The 21,696-nt window shown below is 39.5% G+C and overlaps 1 protein-coding gene across 1 annotated transcript in view; it reads right to left on the bottom strand.

Annotated features, from left to right (window-relative positions):
• The window catches only part of LOC129764668 (uncharacterized), a 248,563-nt gene that overhangs the window by 68,184 nt on the left and 158,683 nt on the right, over positions 1-21,696 (bottom strand). The window contains exon 2 of the mRNA XM_055763983.1: positions 13,242-13,689. Coding sequence (XP_055619958.1) covers positions 13,242-13,689 — 448 coding nt within the window. The remainder of the gene's footprint in view (positions 1-13,241; positions 13,690-21,696) is intronic.

Below are 21,696 nucleotides of genomic sequence, written 5' to 3'. Positions count from 1 at the left end.
GTTGTTCGTCCTCCTCTGCTTGTTAATCCAATTCCGTAAACCAACTTGGAGGTCACGATAGCTGAACCAACCTGCAACAAAGTAGCTCGCTTGCCGCTTGAAAGTTTGGCACCAATCATTTTTAGAATTCGAATTCTTGATGCGCATGCTTTCTTCGCCAATTTGCAGTGAGCTGTAAAGTTCAAAGTCCGGTCCAGCGTTATGCCAAGAATTTTTAAGAGGTTTACTTGGGGCAAAGTAACACCATCAATATTAATATTTTGTGCCGGGTCCCGTCGAACATTAGGGCTACAATGGAAAGTCTGCGATTTTATAGTAGATATGGTGAAACCAACACTTTTTGACCATTTGTCAATGGTTTTACGGCTCTTTGCAGTAGAGGATGAAGTGATTCCGTTTTACGCCCCCGTGCCACTCGGAGAATATCGTCGGCATATAGAAGTATATTCACCCCATTGGGTATAACTCCAAATATGGGTTGCATCGCAATGAGGAACAGTGTCACTGATAAAACGGAGCCTTGTGGCATCCCATTTTCTAGATGGTGCGCTCTCGACAAATGGCCTTTCACACACACCTGGAACGTTCTTTCCGAGAGGAAGTTTTGCAGGATAATCATCATACGACCGTTGATTCGCCATGATTTCAATGTACGTAGTATTGCATATCGCCAAGTTGTATCGTACGCATTGGAGAGATCCAAAGATGCTACGAGGCTGTGTTCATTTCTCAATGGAAGAATTTTTTCCAGTTCTGCTAAATATGAATCTACGCCGCACCCAGAACGAAATGCATGCTGACGTGTACCTTCTTTTCGATTCTAGCTCGGTAGTTAAACGTCGGTTGATGATGCGTTTGAATGATTTCGCCATGCAGCTAGTAAGCGAAATCGGTCGAAATGCTTCTGGTCCGGGTTGACTGTAAGTCGGTTTCGGAATGGGTATTACAATAGCATTTCGCCAACTATTAGGATAAGTTCCGTTGTTCCATATTTTGTTGAAAAGTTGAAGGAGTGTTTGTTTTACCGATAACGGAAGCCGTTGAAGCATAGGGTACCCTAAAAGATCGTAGCCTGTCGAGATACTTCGCCCTTTGTCGAGTGCCCACAGAAGCTCATTGAGAGTGATGTCTTTGTTGTACACATCAGCGTTGTTGGGCAAGAAATGCATACCTCGTCGTTCGGCTCGCTCTTTCTTTATTTGAAATGATGGGAGGTAGCTAGAAGTCGCTGATCTTTTGCTTTAATGCTCTGCCAGTTCTTCCGCTACTTCTTCGGGATCGTCTGTGAGCGTGTTGACTCGTTTGAGTATCAAATTGTGCTGCTGTCGGTTACCCCGTAGAGTATTTACTGTTCGCCATAGTTCAGTTGTCGTACTGTCCGGTGAAATTTTTGACACGAAATCTTGCCACGATTGCAGTTTTGCTTTTTTTAATCTCCCTCCGCGCTGCTGCCCTCGATTCTTGGAATCTTCTCAGGGCCATTAACCTTTCAGGATCAGATGTTTGCAATCGTCTCAGTGCTCGAAGATGCTTCCGCCGTCGTTTGATTGCTTTTTCAACATCTGGACCCCACCATGTTACATTTTTGATCCAACGTGACCACTGCTTCTCGGTATGCTCTCAGTCGCCGCTTCTAATATTTTTTCAGTAAAGATATCGACATCCCATTCATAGTCCGGATTGATTAAATGAGCTACTGTGTATTCGTATAGAGCCCAGTCTGCGCGGTCATAATACCACTCTTGTCGTGATGTTTTTGTACGAGATCTTCCGGGAATGGAGATAACGATCGGAAAATGATCACTGTTGTGGGTATCCGACAGAGTATGCCAGGTGAACTTCTGAGCCAGATTTTCGGAGCAAAGAGTAATATCGATTGATGAAGTATTGCCTGTAGCTGGATCGATACGAGTGGGTGAACCGTTGTTTAGGATCACGAGTTGTTTGGTTAAGCTTGTCTCTGCAATGAAAAGACCAAATACGTTTGATGACTGCGAACCCCATGCTGTATGATGGGCATTAAAGTCTCCCATGAAAAATGCTGGACCTTCCACTTTGTTGAACAGATCGTTCAGCTGCGCCTGACATCGCTTGGTGCTGGGTGGAATATAGATGACAATTACTGTTTCTTGAATGGGGTACTGGATTCGCACTGCCACAATCTGTAGTTTCGTATTTATTTGTACGCGCTCGAAGGGTATATCTTCACGGATCGCGAGGCCGACGCCATGCTGCCAATAATGTTTGTGGTTTGATTTGAGAAGCAATTGGTAGTTCTTGCCGACAAAGTTTGGCTTTGTGATCGTTTCTCTCATTTTCGTCTCTTGGAGAGCTATCATGCAGGGTTCATGTTTTGCGATGAGATGTTTTAGCTCACTAATGTTAGCCCGGAGTCCACGGATATTCCATTGCAGCGCGAAACATCTGTTAGTGTTCATGTTTGTCGATGTTGCGTTCGACATTGAAGATGATGTTGATATTCTGCGTAAAAGCGTTCTTCTGTTTGTACATTGTTGTATTGAGTCACATGTGTGTTGAGCATTGGTTTTCCTTTCTGGAATGGATAGAAGTGGCGCAGTATACTTCGTTGGAGATCGCGGTAATAATGAGCAGACCTGTCGTTCGTCGTGTTCCGCAGTGCCAACCGCTGTTGAGACTAATATATTATTGGTTTCTGAATTACCAACAACAGTTGGCACTGTGGAGAGACTTTGTGTAGTTCGCATTTGTTGAAAGATTGATGTGGCATTTTGTCCAATTTTTCTCGATGATCCTTCGCCAGGTGAGGGACATGATTGGGTTGCTGGTCAACGTACATAGAGAGCGGCAGAATTTGTAGGTGTCAAAACAATGTTGACACTGACCTGTGGGGCAGCTTGCCCCACAGTGCCAACCGCGGTCGTATTGGCTACACTGTTATTATGAATAATACGGACTGCGATCGGCACTGGGGAAAGGCTGTGTTGTTTTTTTTTTTGGTTGCTTCTTGTTGTTCGTTGGTATGACCAATCAAAATTGATCGAGATACGGTGGTGTCTGTAGTTATATTTGAGGAAGCGAGTGATGCGTTGTTCGTTCGATAGTCGGCCGCACAGGAGACTTCACCGTCAACGGGTTGGGGTTGGACGTCCCGGATAGATTCATCTGCCTGCTGCGCTTCTTCATGAAGTGAGGGTGGTACTACACATTCCCATTCCTCAAACCGACTATTTGTGTTGGTATGCTTATTAGTGGTGATACATGATTTGGACTGTGATGATTGAGTTCTATTGTTTTGAGGGTTCTGGTGTTTTATATAAGTTGAAAGCGAAATCGGTGAGATCCACCTCTTCCACCGGGCTGTAGCATAGTCCGCCTCCTCGTGGTGCAGCCTGGGTAACGCCAAATGGACTATTCGGGCCCCTAATTCCACGGTGTGCAGTAACCGTGCCAATGGATGAATGGCGGAGGGGGCGATACAAATATGAAGTCGTTAACGGTACCTGTGGGGTACCAGGGCACCCCCCACAGTAATTTTGCCCCTACTGTGTTACTGCAGGGCTCTGGCACAGCGGACCGGTGTTTCCCTAGCGACTCGTGGGTCTTGTATGAGTTTTACAAAAATTAAATCCAAAACGAATAAGAAGAAGACTATCTATCCCCAGAGGGTAGATAGCAGTAGCGCGGCGTTTAGTGTGGTGAGCAGTACCACCTTCCTGGTCCTAGAGGCCAAAAATGGGGAAAGGCTTCCTAGGAATCCCTTCATAATCAGTAAATCACTAGTCCACTTCAGCGAGTATATCGTTGGAGCTAGGACCAGTGATAGAGGTCGAAAGTATATCGTTGAGGTTTCCAACAGGAGCCAAGCGTAAAAGCTGGTGAAAATTGGAAAACTCATCGATAATACAGAGGTGAAATGTTCGTTCCACCCCACCCTTAATATGTCCAGGGGGTGGTTTTCTGTCGCGATGCGACAGACATGACGGAAGGTGACTTGGAGAAGGAGTTAAAACTTCAACAGGTCATAAAAGTTAAGCGCGTAACAAAGAAAGTAGAGGGAGTTGTCGTGAACACTCCTCTACTTATACTGACGTTTAATACGTCCATTCTGCCGGAAAGTGTTCGGTTGGGTTTTCTGGTCATTAAGACCAGAAAATACATTCCCAAACCAACACAATGTTTTAAGTGTTACCAATTTGGTCATATTTCCGTCAAGTGCGGGAAATCAGTGGCGGTGTGCTGGAGATGCTCGCAAGAGCACCCAGATATAGATAAGTGCGGCAATGAACTGTTCTGCAGGAATTGCAGGAGCAACGGCCACTGCTTAAACAGCAGAAGTTGCCCTGTTTTTCTAAAAGAACAAAATATCATCAGGACAAAGATGAATGCTAACGTTTCCTTTGCAGAAGCAAGGAAACTCGAGACGGCCAAAACGGCGGCAACGTCGTATGCGGCTGTCTTAAAGTCCTCGAAGATAGCTGACTCTGCGCCAAGTGCCACTCCTAAGAGTGCCAGCACCAATAGCGCACCAACGTGTTTGTCCCCCGATAAGGCTCTTATCGGGGAATTGAAAGGATCTCAGAGCTGGAGAAGATCGTAAACGAGCTAACCAGCAAATTATCTGAGGGTAGTAGCACTCCCAAAGGGAGAGTTACTAGTTTGAGTAAGAGGCCCGGTGCAGGTCTCACCTCAAATCCTCGTAAGCGCACTCCTCCCAAGGTACCTTCTGCAAAGAAGGGGGCTACCACGAGATCGGCAGCTGGGAAACCCACATCGACTGCGGCACCCGCCGCTAAGGTTGGGGGTTCCAGCGCCGTCTCTAAGTCTGGGTCTGGCTCCTTGCCTAGCACCGGCAAGTCCAAACCCAGCACCTCATCCTCCTCTGGGGAGGGTAGGGCCAGCGTGGCACCTAGGCCTAGCTCTGGTGCTGCTGCTGTACCGTTACCTGCAAGGGTAACCCCCCTTAGAGGGGATGTTCAGTGCGCGGCTTCGGGTGCCAGTACGGCTTCCGACTCCACCCCTGATACTGGGTTAGCGATATCAGCACTCTCTCCCGAGGAAATGCACCTCGTGGAGAGAGTAGCCGGTGTGAAGCGTAAGCAGAGGCAGAAGGACACCGTGTCTGGTAAGCCCTGCAGCCCAGAGGGGTTATCTCCGCCACTCAAAAAGAGTGGAAAAACGGAGCATCCCCCTTCGAGCGCTAACTCGTCGCTTAGTATTGATTCCAATATTATTGACATTAGCTAACTCGACCCTGTGTTTTTATTTTTCACTTTCAATATTCCGGAGAATTTAATTATTCAATGGAACATAAGAGGGTTACGACAAAATGTGGGAGACTTACAGCTTCTTAGCCGAAAGTTCTCCCCGGCAATAATCCTTCTTCAAGAGACACTTGTTCCGAATGCTATCTTCCCTTGGAAGAGCATCGTAGAATATAGTTGGATCTATAAGGAGGGACATCCTACCCCCGGTAGAGATGGCATTGCCATTGGTATCCGCAAGGATATCACGTTTAAAGAATGCTCAATAACATCGAGCCTGCCGATCTTAGGTGTTGAAATCATGTACCCCGTACATGTCATCGCCTTTAACTTGTACATACCCCCTAGATTTCACAATCACAGGGCGGTGGTGCAAGAGATCGAGCAAATTCTTTTAAACTTTAACGCTCCCCGCGCACGATCCTCTCTGGGGATCAAGCAAATCAAACCGTAGAGGTTTGGCGGTGATTGAGCGGACCAATAATCTTGACCTTACCTTCTTAAATGATGGGGATCACACCAGAATAGACCATATGTCAGGGCAAACCACTGCGATTGACCTGACTATGGTCTCCCCCACATTAACCAGTAAGCTTCAATGGTCCACTTCTGATGACACTTTCAGCAGTGACCATTTTCCTATTATTATCACCCTTGATAGGAACAAACCATCGATCAGATACCGTAAAAGGTGGAAGTTTGATGGAGCTGACTGGATGGGGTATCGGGACGATATAGATCGCTCAGTGCGTGATTCCGCGCATCTTGATCTTGACCAGTTGACTGAGCTTATGTTGAATGCTGCTGCAAAGCACATTCCTCGCACTAGCGGGCTGCCCGGTAGAAAGAGGGTCCCTTGGTGGAACGGGGAAGTTAAAGAGGCAATACGTCTCAGACGGAAAACTCTTAGAGCACTTAGGAGGTTGAGTGACGACGATCCCAGAAAGAGGGAAGCTTTGACTTCCTTCCTTACAGTTCAGCGAGTTGCTAGAAAGTGTGTATGGAAATCTAAGAAGGATAGCTGGGTAAAGTTCATTAGTGAAATAAACCCCATGTTAAAGCACCTCCCAATCGCGGCGAAATGCTTGCTGCTGCAAGTGTATAACGACATATGGATGGGTGGCACCATCCCTAGTGTGTGGAAGACTGGGATCGTAATACCTTTACCCAAGTCCAAAGAGAAAACATCTAGTGTCAGTGGCTATAGACCCATAACGCTACTCAGCTGCGTGGGGAAAGTAATGGAAAAGATGGTTAACAGAAGATTGACTGGGGCGCTGGAAAGAAAGAAGCTCTTGGACGAACGGCAGTTTGGATTCCGCTCTGGTAGGGGAGTCGAAAGCTACCTAGTAGAACTTGAAGTATGCCTCCATAAGCATTTCAAGCCCTCACATGTTAGCACCTGTGCCCTCTTAGACATTACTAAGGCTTACGACCAGGTGTGGCGGCGCCATATTCTGGCAACGCTTGCGAACTGGGGTTTTGCGGAAAGAATGATGGCATACCTTGCTAGCTTTCTAACCGACAGAACCTTCAAAGTAGCAGTTGGGGATCGCTTCTCCAGTGAGAAAATTGCCGAAAACGGAGTTCCTCAAGGTGCAATCCTATCGGTCACTCTTTTCCTGGTAGCAATGAATTCGATTTTCGATTCCATCCCTGATGGAGTGAAGGTTATCCTCTATGCGGATGACATACTTCTAATATCATCAGGCTTAGTGCAAAGATCCAGGAATCGATTGCAGAGCGCAGTCAAGAGTGTATCGATGTGGGCAGACGAAGTTGGATTCACGATTTCTAGTGAGAAATCAAGTATTTTGTCAATAAGACGACGGGCCAGGGGTGCACAAAGGGCTCCTATCTTTATGAATGGGAAAGCTATCCCAGAGGGATTCAACTCTACACTCCTCGGAGTCACGATTGATAGAAACTTGAATTTCAAGCTAAATGCAAAACTGGTCAAGAAAAAGATCGCGGATCACCTGAACGTTCTAAAAGCGATTAAAGGAAGGCTGAAAGGCAGCCCACGGGACTCCCTTTTGAATATTTTCAAAAGCTCGATAATCCCACGACTAGTGTACGGTATCATCCTCGCTAGTAAAGCGGATAAATATTTTAAAATGTTGGAATCAGCCTATAACAGCGGAATTCGCATAATCACGGGTGCGTTTTATAGTAGTCCTATTAAGAGTCTACTAGCTGAGATAGGGGAACCACCTTTCGAGATGGTGTGTGTGCAGAGGATGATCCAAGCACTAGTCTTCGCATCGGGCATACGTGGTTGACTCATAACTTCCTAGCAAAGAAAGAGGGACCCCCTACCTGTTGCGGCACCCGCCTGATGGTGGGGCATATTCTAACGGAATGCATGCGAACTGCGGACCTTCGTAGGAGGTACGGCTTAACTGGTGGCCTAGATGTCGTTTTGCAGAACGACACACGGAAAGAAAGAGATACTCTGAATTTCCTTAAAGAGGCTAACCTGATTCAGTACATTTGATACTGCAATCAAAACTTGAACGCTTACACCCTGGTATCATGTACCAGGGTAATCTAAAAGAGGCGCCTGCGCCCACCTGAAATGATTACCTACAAGTATTGTGTAACTTTGAGTGGTTGCTCCGGTGTGTAAAGGGGAATAAAGAGACGAATGACTGTCATACAGCTCAAAGTCTCTATAATTCAAAACAACAACAACAACAACAACCTCTTCCACCATCGGTTGGTTTGTTGCTCATCTCGTTTTTATTGGGCTTCTTGTGTTGTTGGACGTTTTCTTCGGTGGCGGCGACATTCCTGTTGGTTGTAATTGTTGCGCATGGTATGATTGGCTTGTTCCTCGTTTTGATTTTTTTTTCGGCTTGTTTCTGTGTCGGTTTCACTTGTCTGTGAGTTCGAGCGTGATCTTGTATTTCAAGCTTTTCTAATTTCGTATCTTTGTGTAGGATCAATTCTAGCAATTCGTTTATTTTGTCATCTTTCCGTTTGTTTTGTTCAATAATAATGTTTAGTATTTCTTCCAGTGATTGTTTTTGCTGTACTTCCTTTTGGAGTATGGAGATTTCTATTTGCTTCTCTTTAATTTGCGTTGAAAGTGCGTTGAATCTGGCGTGATCGAGTCTAGGTTGTGCAGCTACCTGAGCGTAGCTACCATTTCCGGCTAAAACTCGTTTTCTTGCCTCCACGTGCGACAGATTGAAGTCGATTTTTGTACAGATAACTGCGATTTCTGTTTTGTGAATTTCACATTGTCGGCTACTGGGTCGATGACTTCCCTTACAATTACGGCAGAACGGTTCATTTTCGCACACTTCTTTTTCCTCGTGTTCATTGGAACAATTGTAACATCGTATTGGGTTCGGGCAAATTTTTCGAGGATGGCCATATTCATAACATTGAAAACATTGCATTGGAGCATTGGATGTTGAGCGTGGGATGCAGTTCTATTGACCTTCCGTCAATTAGTTGAGTCATTTTCAACAATTGCTCAACCTGTGCTGCATTTCTCGTTCTTATCACGTAACGAGTACATTTCTGCTCACTAGTTGCATGCTCTTTCTTTCCTTGTACCCTTTCACACGTAATCGAAACAGGGTCGCAGCACTTTACTCGCAGCTACGACTCTTTCGGATCAGAAAAAGCACGGTGGCGGAGCGCCAGCTTAGAGAACTACGGGTGGCGGAGTCCAACTTTCAATCCAAATTTGCGCGAAACGATTGGGTTTAAATGAACTTAACAAAGCAACCGATTGCTACGGATGCTCTACACGAACTGTTGATGATTTTTGGTACATATATAAAATGGGATTTGGGTTCTGTAGTGGGTTTGTCTTCCAAAGCTCCAAAATGTACAATGGTCGTTTTTTTTGGTAATGGCTGTCTCCATTTAAACCTTATTTTCTTCTATTATTTCTTGAAATCTATCTTCATTAGTTACAATACTTTATCTAGTATTTATTGTTTTCTCTTTTCTATCCTTTTTCCTTTCTTGATTCTATCTAGTGTTTATGCATTCGTGAGTGAAGTTTAGCAACGAAATAACTTGATCTATGAAGCAAAATATGTTGTGTCGGAAAGTTTAACAAATTTAACTCGTTTTGTATCCGACACCACTTTTAAAGAAGGGCCAAACTGTTTTTTTCTCAAAAAATTTGGGGAGCTTTCAAATTCCATTAAAGAACATAAAAAATGCACTTAAAAATATATATATTTTAAAAACGTAATTTCAATTTTCTCAAAACGTATTATTTCAAAATTCTCGAAAAATATACATATAGGGGAGAGGGAGGCAAGATAACGAATCGGTAATTTGACCCGTTGTAATGAAGGTAGCGCCACCTACTTTTTACTGAAGATGCATCATAACAAGGCCAAACTTTGTACTCGGTAACTCTGCCAAAAATGTTATCACAAAAAAAGTAAAAAATGAAAATGTGAAAAATTGTGATTTTGTTATGTTTTTTCCGTTTTTTTAAATTTTATTATCTACTCTATGAGAAAAGCTAAAATTACAAAATAATTTTATACATGATAAAGGTACTCTATTATACATAATCGGGTTGTTTCCGGCGAGTTTCAATCATGGATTTTTTCAGCTAATTTTTTTTAATGAAAAGGTCGCTTGGGGGCAAGTTGGCGAATTGCAACATTATGTTAATTTTATAAGCGAAAAAGAGACCAATGTTGGTCGGACACCAGTTTGGAGAATGTTATGAAAGCCATAGAAGAAGGTTCGTCTGTTCTGGGTGCTTCAATTTCAGGATACGTCGTCCAATAAAAGTCGCTTTGAAGCCACATTCAGCGACGCTCAACTAAAAGAGCTGCATGATTTTGTGGTCGCTGTTGACCAGCGTGCGTTTGGTCTCACAAAGGTCCAACTTGGAAGAATTGCCTATTCGTTTGCGGTTAAAAATGGCATAGAGCACCCTTTCAAAGGAACATGCGCTGGCCGGACATGGGTTGGAATGTTTATGAAGGCTCATAAGCTATCTTTGAGAAAGCCAGAAAATACCTCAGAGGCTTGATTAATGGCATTCAATAAAGAAAATTGCGACTCATTTTTTCGAGCTTTGGGAGATATACGAGCTCAGAATCGTTTTCCTTCGTGTGACATTTACAATGTTGACTGTTCCAACCAAGGATAAATAAAAAATTGTTATTACATTTTGTTGATTTTTAGGTGATCAAACCATATTCGCCAACTTGTCCCCAGGCAATTCGACGCTTTTTGCGCAAAGTTATTTGGTGGACAAGTTTTTTAGTTTTTTTGCCCATCCAATAAATATGATAAAAAACACTTCAAGCTATAAGAATCAGCATCAACATTAAAAAAAAATAATTCCAAGATCCAGGGCTCGCCAAAGCTTCACGTCGCCAACTTGCCTCCCTCTCCCCTACATGTCTACACTGAACAAAATATTGGAAAAATATTTTTCTCAAAATATTTTTTTTAATTCTGAAAAAAGAGATGAATACAACAAGTCATCCATATATCGGAAGATGGGCTACATGGAAGAAGTTTTACGGTTGTAAAACTTTTTTTCTAAAAAACACTTTTTATATCTTCTTTCACAGAATTACATCGAACAACAACTAATAATTGTGTCATGATAGCGATATAGTGTATTCGGCAAAGTTCTAGATAATACAGTAGAACCCCGATTATCCGCGAAATAGTCTGACAAGCTCTCCGCGGATTACGGAAATCGCGGATAACGCAATAAATACCTATGACACAAAAAAAATATTTTCAGCATGAAAACTATGTTTTATCAACACAAGGATCATTAAACTATCCATCTGTAAGGTCGTGTACACCAGTGGTGAAGTAATGGGATAGTCAAGACCAAAAGAAAAGAGCAAAAATCTGCCACTAATTGACAAATTTAGGGAAGGTTCATGGAATTACTATGAAACTCGCTTTTGCGGATAAACCGCACCGTGGATCATCCGCTTGCGGATAGTCGGGGTTCTACTGTATTAAAATATGGACTTTTGTCAATGCCATTTTTGTATCTCTTATAATTTTTCAAATATACGGCATTTTAGCATGGAGATTCTTGAGAAACTAATGTTTTACTCGTAACATTTTTGTGTATAAATTCTCAAGACTGCCATGTTCTTGACACGTTCCTGAATATAAAAAAGTTCACGGAACATGTTACTTACGGGAATTTACACACAAAAATGTAACGAAGTAAACAATAGTAGTAATTTTCCAAAGAAGAAATGATGAAGTTGGAATGTCCTGCATTTCATTTTCTGACTAAAATTGTTTGAGTCTAACAGTGTTTGAGTGAGATTGTTTTTCTAAAAAAGTTAAAAAAAAACTGAAAATTACAATTTCTAAACCGAAACCAATCTAAGACCTGGAACATTTTGGTCAGAAGTTCCAATTGTGTTGTTAATTCGAAATTGTCGAGGTTTAAGGCGTCTTTGACAAATACACTCGATAAAAAAATTAGCCTCATAAAACCTCATTCTGTTCATAAATGTACACAAAAATACCATTAAAGCCATTACAATCCTTTTCTTCTGTTCATTCAATTATGCAAAATAAGACAAAGAGTCATCATGTATCATTTTTAAACACAAGTCTAAATACTTGAGATCTACATAAACGTAAGCCATAAGCCAACATTGTTAGGGTTTCTGATAATTTTATAGCCGGCTGATGTATATTGAGTATCCCATGGCCATGAGTGCTCTCTTGGGAAGTTCGTGTAGCTGCTGTAGTGAATTGATCTCATTGGGTGCTATGTTCTTCTTATGTATAGGGAAGGGGTAGGGAAATGGGCATGTGCATTCGAGGAAGTGAAGTGAGTTTCTTAGGAAGACATATAGGCCGAGCATAATATTAAGATAGCGACCACTCAAACTATCATAATATGTGTGCGTGAGTATACCCCTTCGATCTTCTGAATCAGCAGCCAGTTAAATTCATTAATTGCATTTTCTACATACCCAAACAACATGCTCGATTCTATGATATCCTGGACCACAATTACATGCATTGTTAGTAGCAAGATCAACCCGGTAAAAACGTGAATTGATCACGAAATAATTGGGCAACATACAATACAATAACTGATAAATGCCTATTATCGGTAAATGGAAAATAATTAGTTTTATGCATCAACTCACATTGTGAGCTTAATTTAAGCAAAAAGTTTGCTCGTTGCGTCGGGAAGGAATCAAGTGGTTAGTGCAATCGAAAGAAAACACACCCATATTAATCGTCTAATTGTTAACTTTTTTACTATATTTACTGTTCATGTTTTAAGCAAAAAAAAAAGCTGGATGAATTTCCTGTCCAATCGTATATAACACAACAAATGATGCAATAACGATTTTGAGTAATATGCGTTTGAAAACTCTTAATGAATCGTTCCATTTTTCGTAGAGTGACCCCCCTATATAGAAATCAAAGATATTGTCCTATGTCAAAAAATAATAACTTATGAACGACCGGACCGATTTAGATTATCGATATACATGCAGCTCTTCCTAACTCGATATCCAAGGTATCATCGAGTTAGAGAGATATCAAGTTATGTGAAGAAGAATGCTTGTAAAATCACTGATACGGAATTTGAGACAAAACGGCACATTATTTTAAACATGATCTTATATACACGAAATCAGGTTGAAATCGAAAGTATAAAATGTATTAAATACAAAACAAAATCAGATTTTTATAATGCGAGAAGAATGTTATTCTCTATGATATCTTTAAAAAATCACACATTTTTTAGGTCCGCCTTCTGTTTTCATTATTCGCAATCTTCATTTGCGACACAATTTTGCTCGCAGCTAACTGGCCGAACCAATTTTTCCCGGACTAGGTACAAATCCGTTCAGATCCTCGGTCCCCCGAATTGCGTTCAATCAATCGATCAATCAATCAACCAATCGACAGAAGATTTCCAACCAATTCCGAGGTTGAGGGTCAACGCACCGTTTAATAAATGTCACCCAAACCCAGAAGCCCTTTGGCACTTACCGATTTAGATGCTCGAGCAGTTCGTTTTCTTCTCGGATTCGTTCCTCTGTCAAATTGCGGATGGGAAGCACTTCTTCCGTGATGCGTGGGATGCCTTCGGCTGGCCGCTCATCCTTTATGATATTGTCGTAGAAATTATTTATCTTATCTTCGCTAAAAACATCCTCTCGTTTGGCTCTTCTGCCGCTGAAACTTGAGCCGGTGTCGATGTAGGACAGTAGTTTGTCCCTTAGTTTATTGTCTATTAATTTTCCTTCACCGGACACATGTTGCTGCCAGCTTTGGCTGTGGGAAGTGCCCCTGGGATCGCTTCTTCTGCTACTGCTGGTGCTGATGGTGCTGCCGTTGCTCCTACTGCTCCTAACGAACTCGATGGGGACCGCCGTCGAGTCCGATCCCGGCAACGATAGGGATGATGATAATTGATGATTATTAGTGTTCGCCAGTCCTGCGAAGAAAAGAGTATCAGAGAGAGAAAAGATGAAAATACGACTTTCCTTACTTTACGACTGCAGAATGCTTGGAATAGCGGGGAGAAAATGAAAATTTATGCATGACTGGTTGGAATTTTCGCTCCGAACTCCGAAGTCCTGATAATTTATTCTCGGCCTGCAGTTCATTCTTATCGCGCTATCATTAATTAACGAGAGGGGCATTTGTGGAATGCTGCTCTCTGCGCTTGTGAGTGCCAAAATTATATTGAATTAAATATGAATGATGAGAAATCGTTGCCCGAGGTTGGTGCTTTTATCAATCGAAACTCAAGTTTATGTCAGGAAGCACGAAAAAATTATTCATGAGTAGCCAGCCGTTGATTGAAATACACGATAAGCTCTAAATTCATCCTTTTAGCATATCACCCCACTTCATATCAATTAGTCGAGCGTATTGCAATATCCTGTCTGAGCCACATTAGCTGGCTCTCGGCTTACCTCGCTATCAAAAAATCATCTCTGCGCTCATTCAACGGAACAAGTCGCTCGTAACGAAGCGTGTGCCCTTTTTGTAGTCAATATTTACCGCACACGAAGGTAACCCCATACTACCTACCCTAACCCAATTTTTTTCTTATTTTCGTAATATTTAGCCTTCCTAACCAACCATTTCCCTTCCGTGTGCATAACACGCTGAATGGATTTCGCCCAAATTAGATTTTGAACGAACGTTATTCCGTCCTTTGTTACACGAGCGCCCCATAAACTCCCCCCACTTCCTCCCACCATCAACAAAACCATTGTTGCGAAGCGAAGAACGGAAGCGGGCGGTGAATTGAGCTGTTGCTGATGCTGATCCTGCTGCTGCTGTTGTTGTTTGTCTGTCGTGATCCCGAAACGTTTTCATATTTGGTGTTTGGTGGGCCGCGCTTCTCCCATAAGAGGTTAAACCAAGCGCCCTCCATACATGCTCACACAAACACACACACACACACACATACACATATCGCATGTCACGATATGAAGCTTTCTAGGTCGACCTGTAACGTGGAGACAGCGAAAAAGACGGGGTGGCACACGCACGCAACGGGGCTGTGAGCGGTGTGAAAAATGCTGTCACTTTCCGTTGAAACTTTTCAATCTGCGCTGGAGCGTATTGAACGGCACGGCCATTAATTTACTCTCAACCGGATAACCTTAATGTGTTTAAAGCACGTAAGAGCAGCACATTTTCACCGAAAGTGAACGAAATCTGTTGACACACAGAAGGTAAGATAGCTTCCGTGGCTGGGTGGTTGCAGCGTCAGCGTTGATGTTCTTGTTCGGGTCTAGAAATTCTATCTTTTTGAAACAGTTTTCCTGCAATTGATTTAAATTACGCCAATATCCCAAGCAATTGTGATTCTACACCGAGATGAAAAATAGAAGGTGGGAAGATTCACGGGTTTTGCTTGGGTTAAACTTTGATTGTATTAGTAGCCAGGAAGATAAGAAGTTCACATACCAGGCATAACAGTCAGTTACTCAAATGGTACAAAATTGAATGTGTCAACGAATAACGTTGAAAGAGGATATACAGAAAATAATTACATATTTCCAAAAAATATTTTTTTTACATGTCACGAACCAAAATGTTTCATTTTTGTCATTTCTTCTTATATCAGAATTAGTATTCTAATTTTTACTATGTTTGGATTTTAGAGCATCTTCATGGTAGTTTATCTCTTGTTAGCAATTGTAATTCCTTTTTCCACAATTAGGGTGCTGAACACTTCATTCGTCTAAAACTAGGATGGAAGCAGAAAACTTTTCGTCTCAATTTAGGTCATATGGAGTCTATTCAATTTATTTTTCAAGTGCATTTTACGCGGAAAAAAACTTGCTACTTTTTTCTCATGCGCTGTAAAATGTTTTCCGCCAAAGGAAAAAACGATTTTGTAACTCTGACTTTGTTCATTTACGTTTTTGTTCGATGTAACGAGAAGTAAAATAAGATTGAAATAAAGTTTAGAACACCTCAACAATACTGAAATTTCAGTTTCTGCTAAAATTTCAGTTGGGCCCCTATGATTTTAAACGCTAGCATTGAGTTAAGAAAAAATACTAATTTGTTCATTTCATCTGCTTATTTTTACTTTTAATAACAACACTTTTCCTATGTAGTGGACTACTATAAGAAAAGTAACATCCATAAACAAAATATGTGACGTCACAGATTTAAAAATCTTCCCACCTTTCATTTTCCATCTCGATTCTACACAACCGTACCAATAGGAAACCAACACAGGTCGGACTCGATTCTCCGGGATATTGATTTTTCTCACTCCGGATAATCGAATCCTCCGGATAATCGAGTCAAAACTATTTTTTTTCTTTATTTGTTTTTTTGCATGTATTTTTCCTTTTTTGAAAATAAAAGAGGAATTTGATTTTTGATTCATCCCCTTAAAGTCAGAAAACACCTTTCTCACATGAGTATAGTAGTGGAACAACTAAATTAGTGAATATTTAATAACATTTTGGAAGTAAAACACTTAAAAGTTGATAATTTTTAATGTGTTATTATTAATTTTATCCTAAAAATTTATATTAAACTAGATTGTTTCTAACAATTAAAATGAAGTTCCTAAACCGCTCCACAATTTGTTCTTTGACGCACAACTTCTATCTTTCTTAATTTGGCTGCAATATCGATATAAAAAATTCCTGGTGAAAATTCAAGCAAAATCTTCAAAAATCACGATTTTTACCCCACTGTACATGTAATAGCCACTTAAACTTCACCGTAACGTTGGAAGGTTACGTTTCTTCTATATAAAATATTAAAAAAAACATTTTTTTCCCAAACTGAATATAATCGAGTCCAAAATCGTATATAATCGAATCACATATAGTCGAGTCTGTATATAATCGAGTCCGACTTGTACTGTATTCTATTAGTCAAATCATTTGATTTGATACCAATATTGAGGGGATTACAAAAAATACATAGTCGACTATTTTGTGGCGCCGACCTCTCCGAATTTATGTTGTTCATAGTGTAGTGTGTTCTCCAAATCAAGCCATCCAGCCTTTTTTTTTTGCGGCGGCCAAATTGAATTTTTCAAGATCATGGAATACGCAGTTTTATAATGACAGTAGAATTAAATGTATGTTCCAAATTTCAGATAAATCATTCAACAGGAACGGGGTCAATTTTCTATTAATGTGGGACAACCCAACAAACATTCAAACATACATAGAAACAGGTCAAGCTGAATGAAACCATTCAGAAAGTAATTAGTTGTTTGGGGACTGCGGCCATCTTGAAATTGAAGTTTTCATTATCTGCTATGTTTTACTAGTCGAGAATTTTCTTTTGATACTTTTTTGAGCATTTTTCATAAATAACTGTGTTCTACTAGTCAAGCCATTTCATTACCCATATAATACCCATATTGATGGGGTTCTGAGAAAATATGTAATCCGCCATTTTTTAGTGGTCGCTATCTTATATTTGCATTTTTCATAAATAACTGCATTCTACTAATCAAGCCCTTTCTTTTGACACCCATATTAGCTATTCAATATAGAATTACTATACAAATTATTCGAAATTTCCGAAAATGAAATATACACTGAAGTCGATTTTTACGCGGTTTATTTTAATGCGGATTTCGGAATTCACGCGGTTTTTTTTTACGCGGATTTTGGAATTTACGCGGTTTTTTTTACGCGGATTTCGAAATTTATGCGGTTTTTTTTAAGCAGCACGTATCAACCGCTAACAAATTCAATGTGCTTATTGGTATGGCTTTTCACGAAATAACTTGGTATTGTATCACTGATTAGTAGCTGAGAAATAAAAGAAGATACAGATATAGAGCCGAATGAACTTCAAAGTTTAAAGCCTCTTAAAAACAAAGAGAGAAAGAAGATACAGATATCATGATAACAGCGTACAAAAAAATAAGTTAATCAATTGTTAGAACATGGGTTGCATTTTTAATTAATAATTCACTGTTTGTTAGATTTTTATTCTGATTTTGAAATTTACCCGGTTTATTTTTACGCGGTTTTTTTACGCGGATTTCGGAATTTACGCGGCTTTTGTTTACGCGGCACGTATCCCCCGCGTGAAAAGCGACTGCAGTGTTTAATACTCCGGATAATCGAGTCTAAAATTCCGGATAATCGAATCCCGGATAATCGAGTCTCCGGAGAACCAAGTCCGACCTGTATTGATATTTTAAAGCATCAAGACATGATATTCACAGCGACAAAATATTGTCGCTCATTACAAGCAATGTTGTCAAGTATCCTATTTTGACGTTATTTTCCAGAAGGTCTTCAAAGTATTCGTCTATTATTTATTTATTTATTAATTCCATCTGACATCAAATTGTCTTAATGAACCTACTTAAATCTAATACAAATACATATATTGCGATTGTCAACTTCTTCTAAAATATTATTTAAATCTACTTCGAAGCGCTGACATAGGATCTACAGGGAAAAACGTACTTTTTCGTTTATTTCACGCCATCCTCAGAAGCTTCGAGATAAAAATACTGAATGTGCATCTTACTACGGCGTATGAAGAAAAATTATCAAAAAAAAATTCATCAAAAATTTAAGTACTAAAAAAATATTGAAATTTAAAAAAATTATTTTTGGGATTTTGAGATTCAGTACTACTCTAATTCATATTTAAATCTGCTCCTACGGTTTTTCTAGATATGTGTGATTTTTTTTAGTGTTCCGCGGTAAAAAAAATATTTTTTTATATATCCAGAGGGTCTGGCTGGGTAAGGGAGTCACAAGTGCCCCCAAACCAAATCACCAGCTGTATGGAAAATATTGTATAGGGTACTAAATAAAACATTTTGGCGGTAGTACCATATATTTGAGCCTTTATATGATACACCATAGGATATATGGTGAAAAATCTTCGTTTTTTTCACGCCCTTCTCAACGGCTTTGAGTACATCTTACTAAGGTGTATTGATAAATATCTCTTAATATGTTTTTCATCAAAAAATCTAAAAATAATAAAATAAAAAATAAATACGCGGTACAAACAATTTTTATATATTTTCTGGCATTTCAAAATTTTGAAAAATAAATTACGTTTAAGACCCACTTCTGCTCTAATTTTTATTTAAATGCGTTCGTATGGGTATTTCTTCTACATGTGGCGTAATTTTTCCTGAATTTTAAGAGCATTGCGAGACAGAAAAATAATTTTCTTCATCGTCTGCATTATTTTTTTTTTCTTGAAATCGATTATTATATTGTATTCCTGTTTTTCAATCGTAAGATTAAAATAAAAAAATAATAACAATTTGGATTTTTTTAATTGCTCTTCTCATTAATCCGAATGATCTTTCCACAAGGACTTTATTTTTTCTCACAGAGCTCTATCGTACTGCTGACTCCTATGAATTTGGAAAACCATTTAAATCCAATGTAAAGATAATCTTATATATTCCAAGACATGAGAAAAAAATCTTCGTTCAGCGCAAGGCTCTGAATATACCGACAAAATTTAGACATATAAAAAACAAAGTTTAAATAAATATATTTAAATGGGTTTCTAAATTCAAAATAAATTAAAAATGCTCAAAGGCCAAAAGAATTTTTTTTTGTGCAATCCTCTTAAAAATTTAAGAAAAAATTACGCTACATGTGGAAAAAACAAGACATACGAACGCATTAGAATAAACATCGGAGTAAAAGTGGGTCTCAAGGTAATATTTTTTTTCAAAATTTCGAAATGCCTGAAAATATATATAATTTTTTTTTGTACCACGAAAAACACTCTAAAAATTCAGAAAAATATCACATGTACCTAAAATATACGTAGAAAGAAATTTGAATCCAACTAGAGTAGTACAGAATCTCAAAATAAAAAAAAAATAATTTAGAATCAAAATAAAAATTAATTCAAATTTTTTTTAGCATTTGATTTTTTGATGAAAAAATTGTTTGAAAATATTGATGGATACACCTCAGCAAGATGTACTTTTAGTATTTTCTTTCAAATTTTTGTCTCAAAGCTATTGAGAATGGCGTGTAAAAAACCAAAAGATGCATTTTTCACCTTAGATCCTAGGTTTTACCATATAAGAACTCAAATTTATGGTACTACTGTCAAAATTTCATATTTGGTACCCTATACATTATTTTATTTGGTACCCTATACAGTATACAGCTGGGATTTGGTTTAGGGGCACTTTTTACTCCCGTACCCAGCTAGACCCTTTGGAAACATAGAAAAATATATTTTTTGTAACGCGCAACACTGAAAAAATCAGAAAAAATCACACATATCCACAAAGTAGGAATACATTTGAATATGAATTAGAGTAGTACTGAATCTCTAAATCCCAACAAAAAAAGTCGAAATTTCAATATTTTTTAGAACCTCAATGTTGATGATTTTTTTTTTTGTTAATTTTTCTTGACACACCGTGGTGAGATGCACGTTCAGTATTTTTTTCATATTTTTATCTCGAAGCTTCTGAGGATGGCGTGAAATAAACGAAAAGGTACGTTTTTCACTGTATATCCTATCTAAAACCACATAGGGGTTCAAAAATACCGCCAAAATTTCATATTTAATATCCTCTACAATATTTACCATACAGCTAGTAATTTGGTTTGGGGCACTTTTACTCCCTTACCCGGCCAGGCCCTTTGGCATGTGGAGGGGGACCGAAACGTTTCTATAGCGAACAGACACCCCTCCCCCTCTCTAAGGGAGGACTGCCGTACAAATGAAGCATAAATTTTTGCATAACTCAAGAACTAATCAAGCGAATGGAGCCAAATTTCGGATGTGAGGGTTTTTGGGTACGAGAAATGTTTCTATGGTGATATGACACCCCTCCTTCCTCTGGAATGAAGAGAGGATCCCATAAAAATATTGCACATATTTCAACCAAACATGACAATTGAAAATTTTCGGAAAACTTTGAAAGAAAATGAGAAAATTCGGAAAAACTAATTCCCATATGTTCTACAATTACATAGCGACAAGCGTTGTTAGTCCATTTGATGTTTTCGCCAACGAAATCGATCTTTGTTCGAAGGTGGAAATGGATTTTGATGTGATGAAACGCACTCCTATATCTTCTTCTATCTATATAAATAAAAATGGATCGCCGAATGTGTTGATAACAACAAAACTCGAGAAAGGAATTGTTCGATTTAGGGCTGTCTTTTCTCTATCATATTTTCTGTATCAAACATTTATTCCATGTAAAGGAGGGTGGTTGAATAATCTGGAACGAGAATTTCGCCTGAAAATAATCTGATATTATGATGACGAGTTTTGATAGAAGTACAAGGAATTTTATAGTGAAAGGTAGTTTTAAAGGGTCGATTAGAAGATCAATCGAAGAACAGTTCTTCGATTGGACCCATGAACGTGCGCTTAGGAAGATAACGTGAATGTTTAAAGGTATTGATAACAAAAAACAAATTTTGGGCGGGATGAAGTTTGCTGGGTCAGCTATAGTTGCTGATAAGATTGAACACAACTGAAATTATCTGCTTGAATTTCTCTTTTTAGTATGCATTCAATTTCCTGTTCCTATAAACAAACTACCAAACATTCGTGATATCGTGAAGGGAAAAAGCCAATTTCAATTCGTGAAATTATCATGTTATCATAATCTACACTACTATTCAACCTATAGCGCCCTTTTTTATTCCAGCAAAAGTTAGGTAATACAAAAAAAAATCATTCGAATGTGCACAAACATATCTGATAAAATTGTTTTCGTGTGAAAACTCAGTCCGTGTTTCCTCCCTATTTTTTCCATTTCGGCGTTTCTCTTTTAATCGAATGTCATCGGTTTGGTTAGAAAATAATTTACTGGCTTCTGTGGTCAGAAACATATTCTACCATGGAAATGAACTGTTATTCGTTGCAACTGCGCCCTAACATATCTCCTCCCCCCACGGCATGGGACATAAAACCTCAAAACAATCAGACCATACGAAGGTTCACTGTAATTAACTGTAGCCGAGCCTCA

The sequence above is a fragment of the Toxorhynchites rutilus genome, chromosome 2 (genome assembly GCF_029784135.1).
Source record: "Toxorhynchites rutilus septentrionalis strain SRP chromosome 2, ASM2978413v1, whole genome shotgun sequence".
NCBI classification, from domain to species: Eukaryota; Metazoa; Arthropoda; class Insecta; order Diptera; family Culicidae; genus Toxorhynchites; species Toxorhynchites rutilus.
The sequence above is the reverse complement of the archived record's forward strand: the minus strand, read 5'-3'. Positions and strand labels throughout refer to the sequence as shown.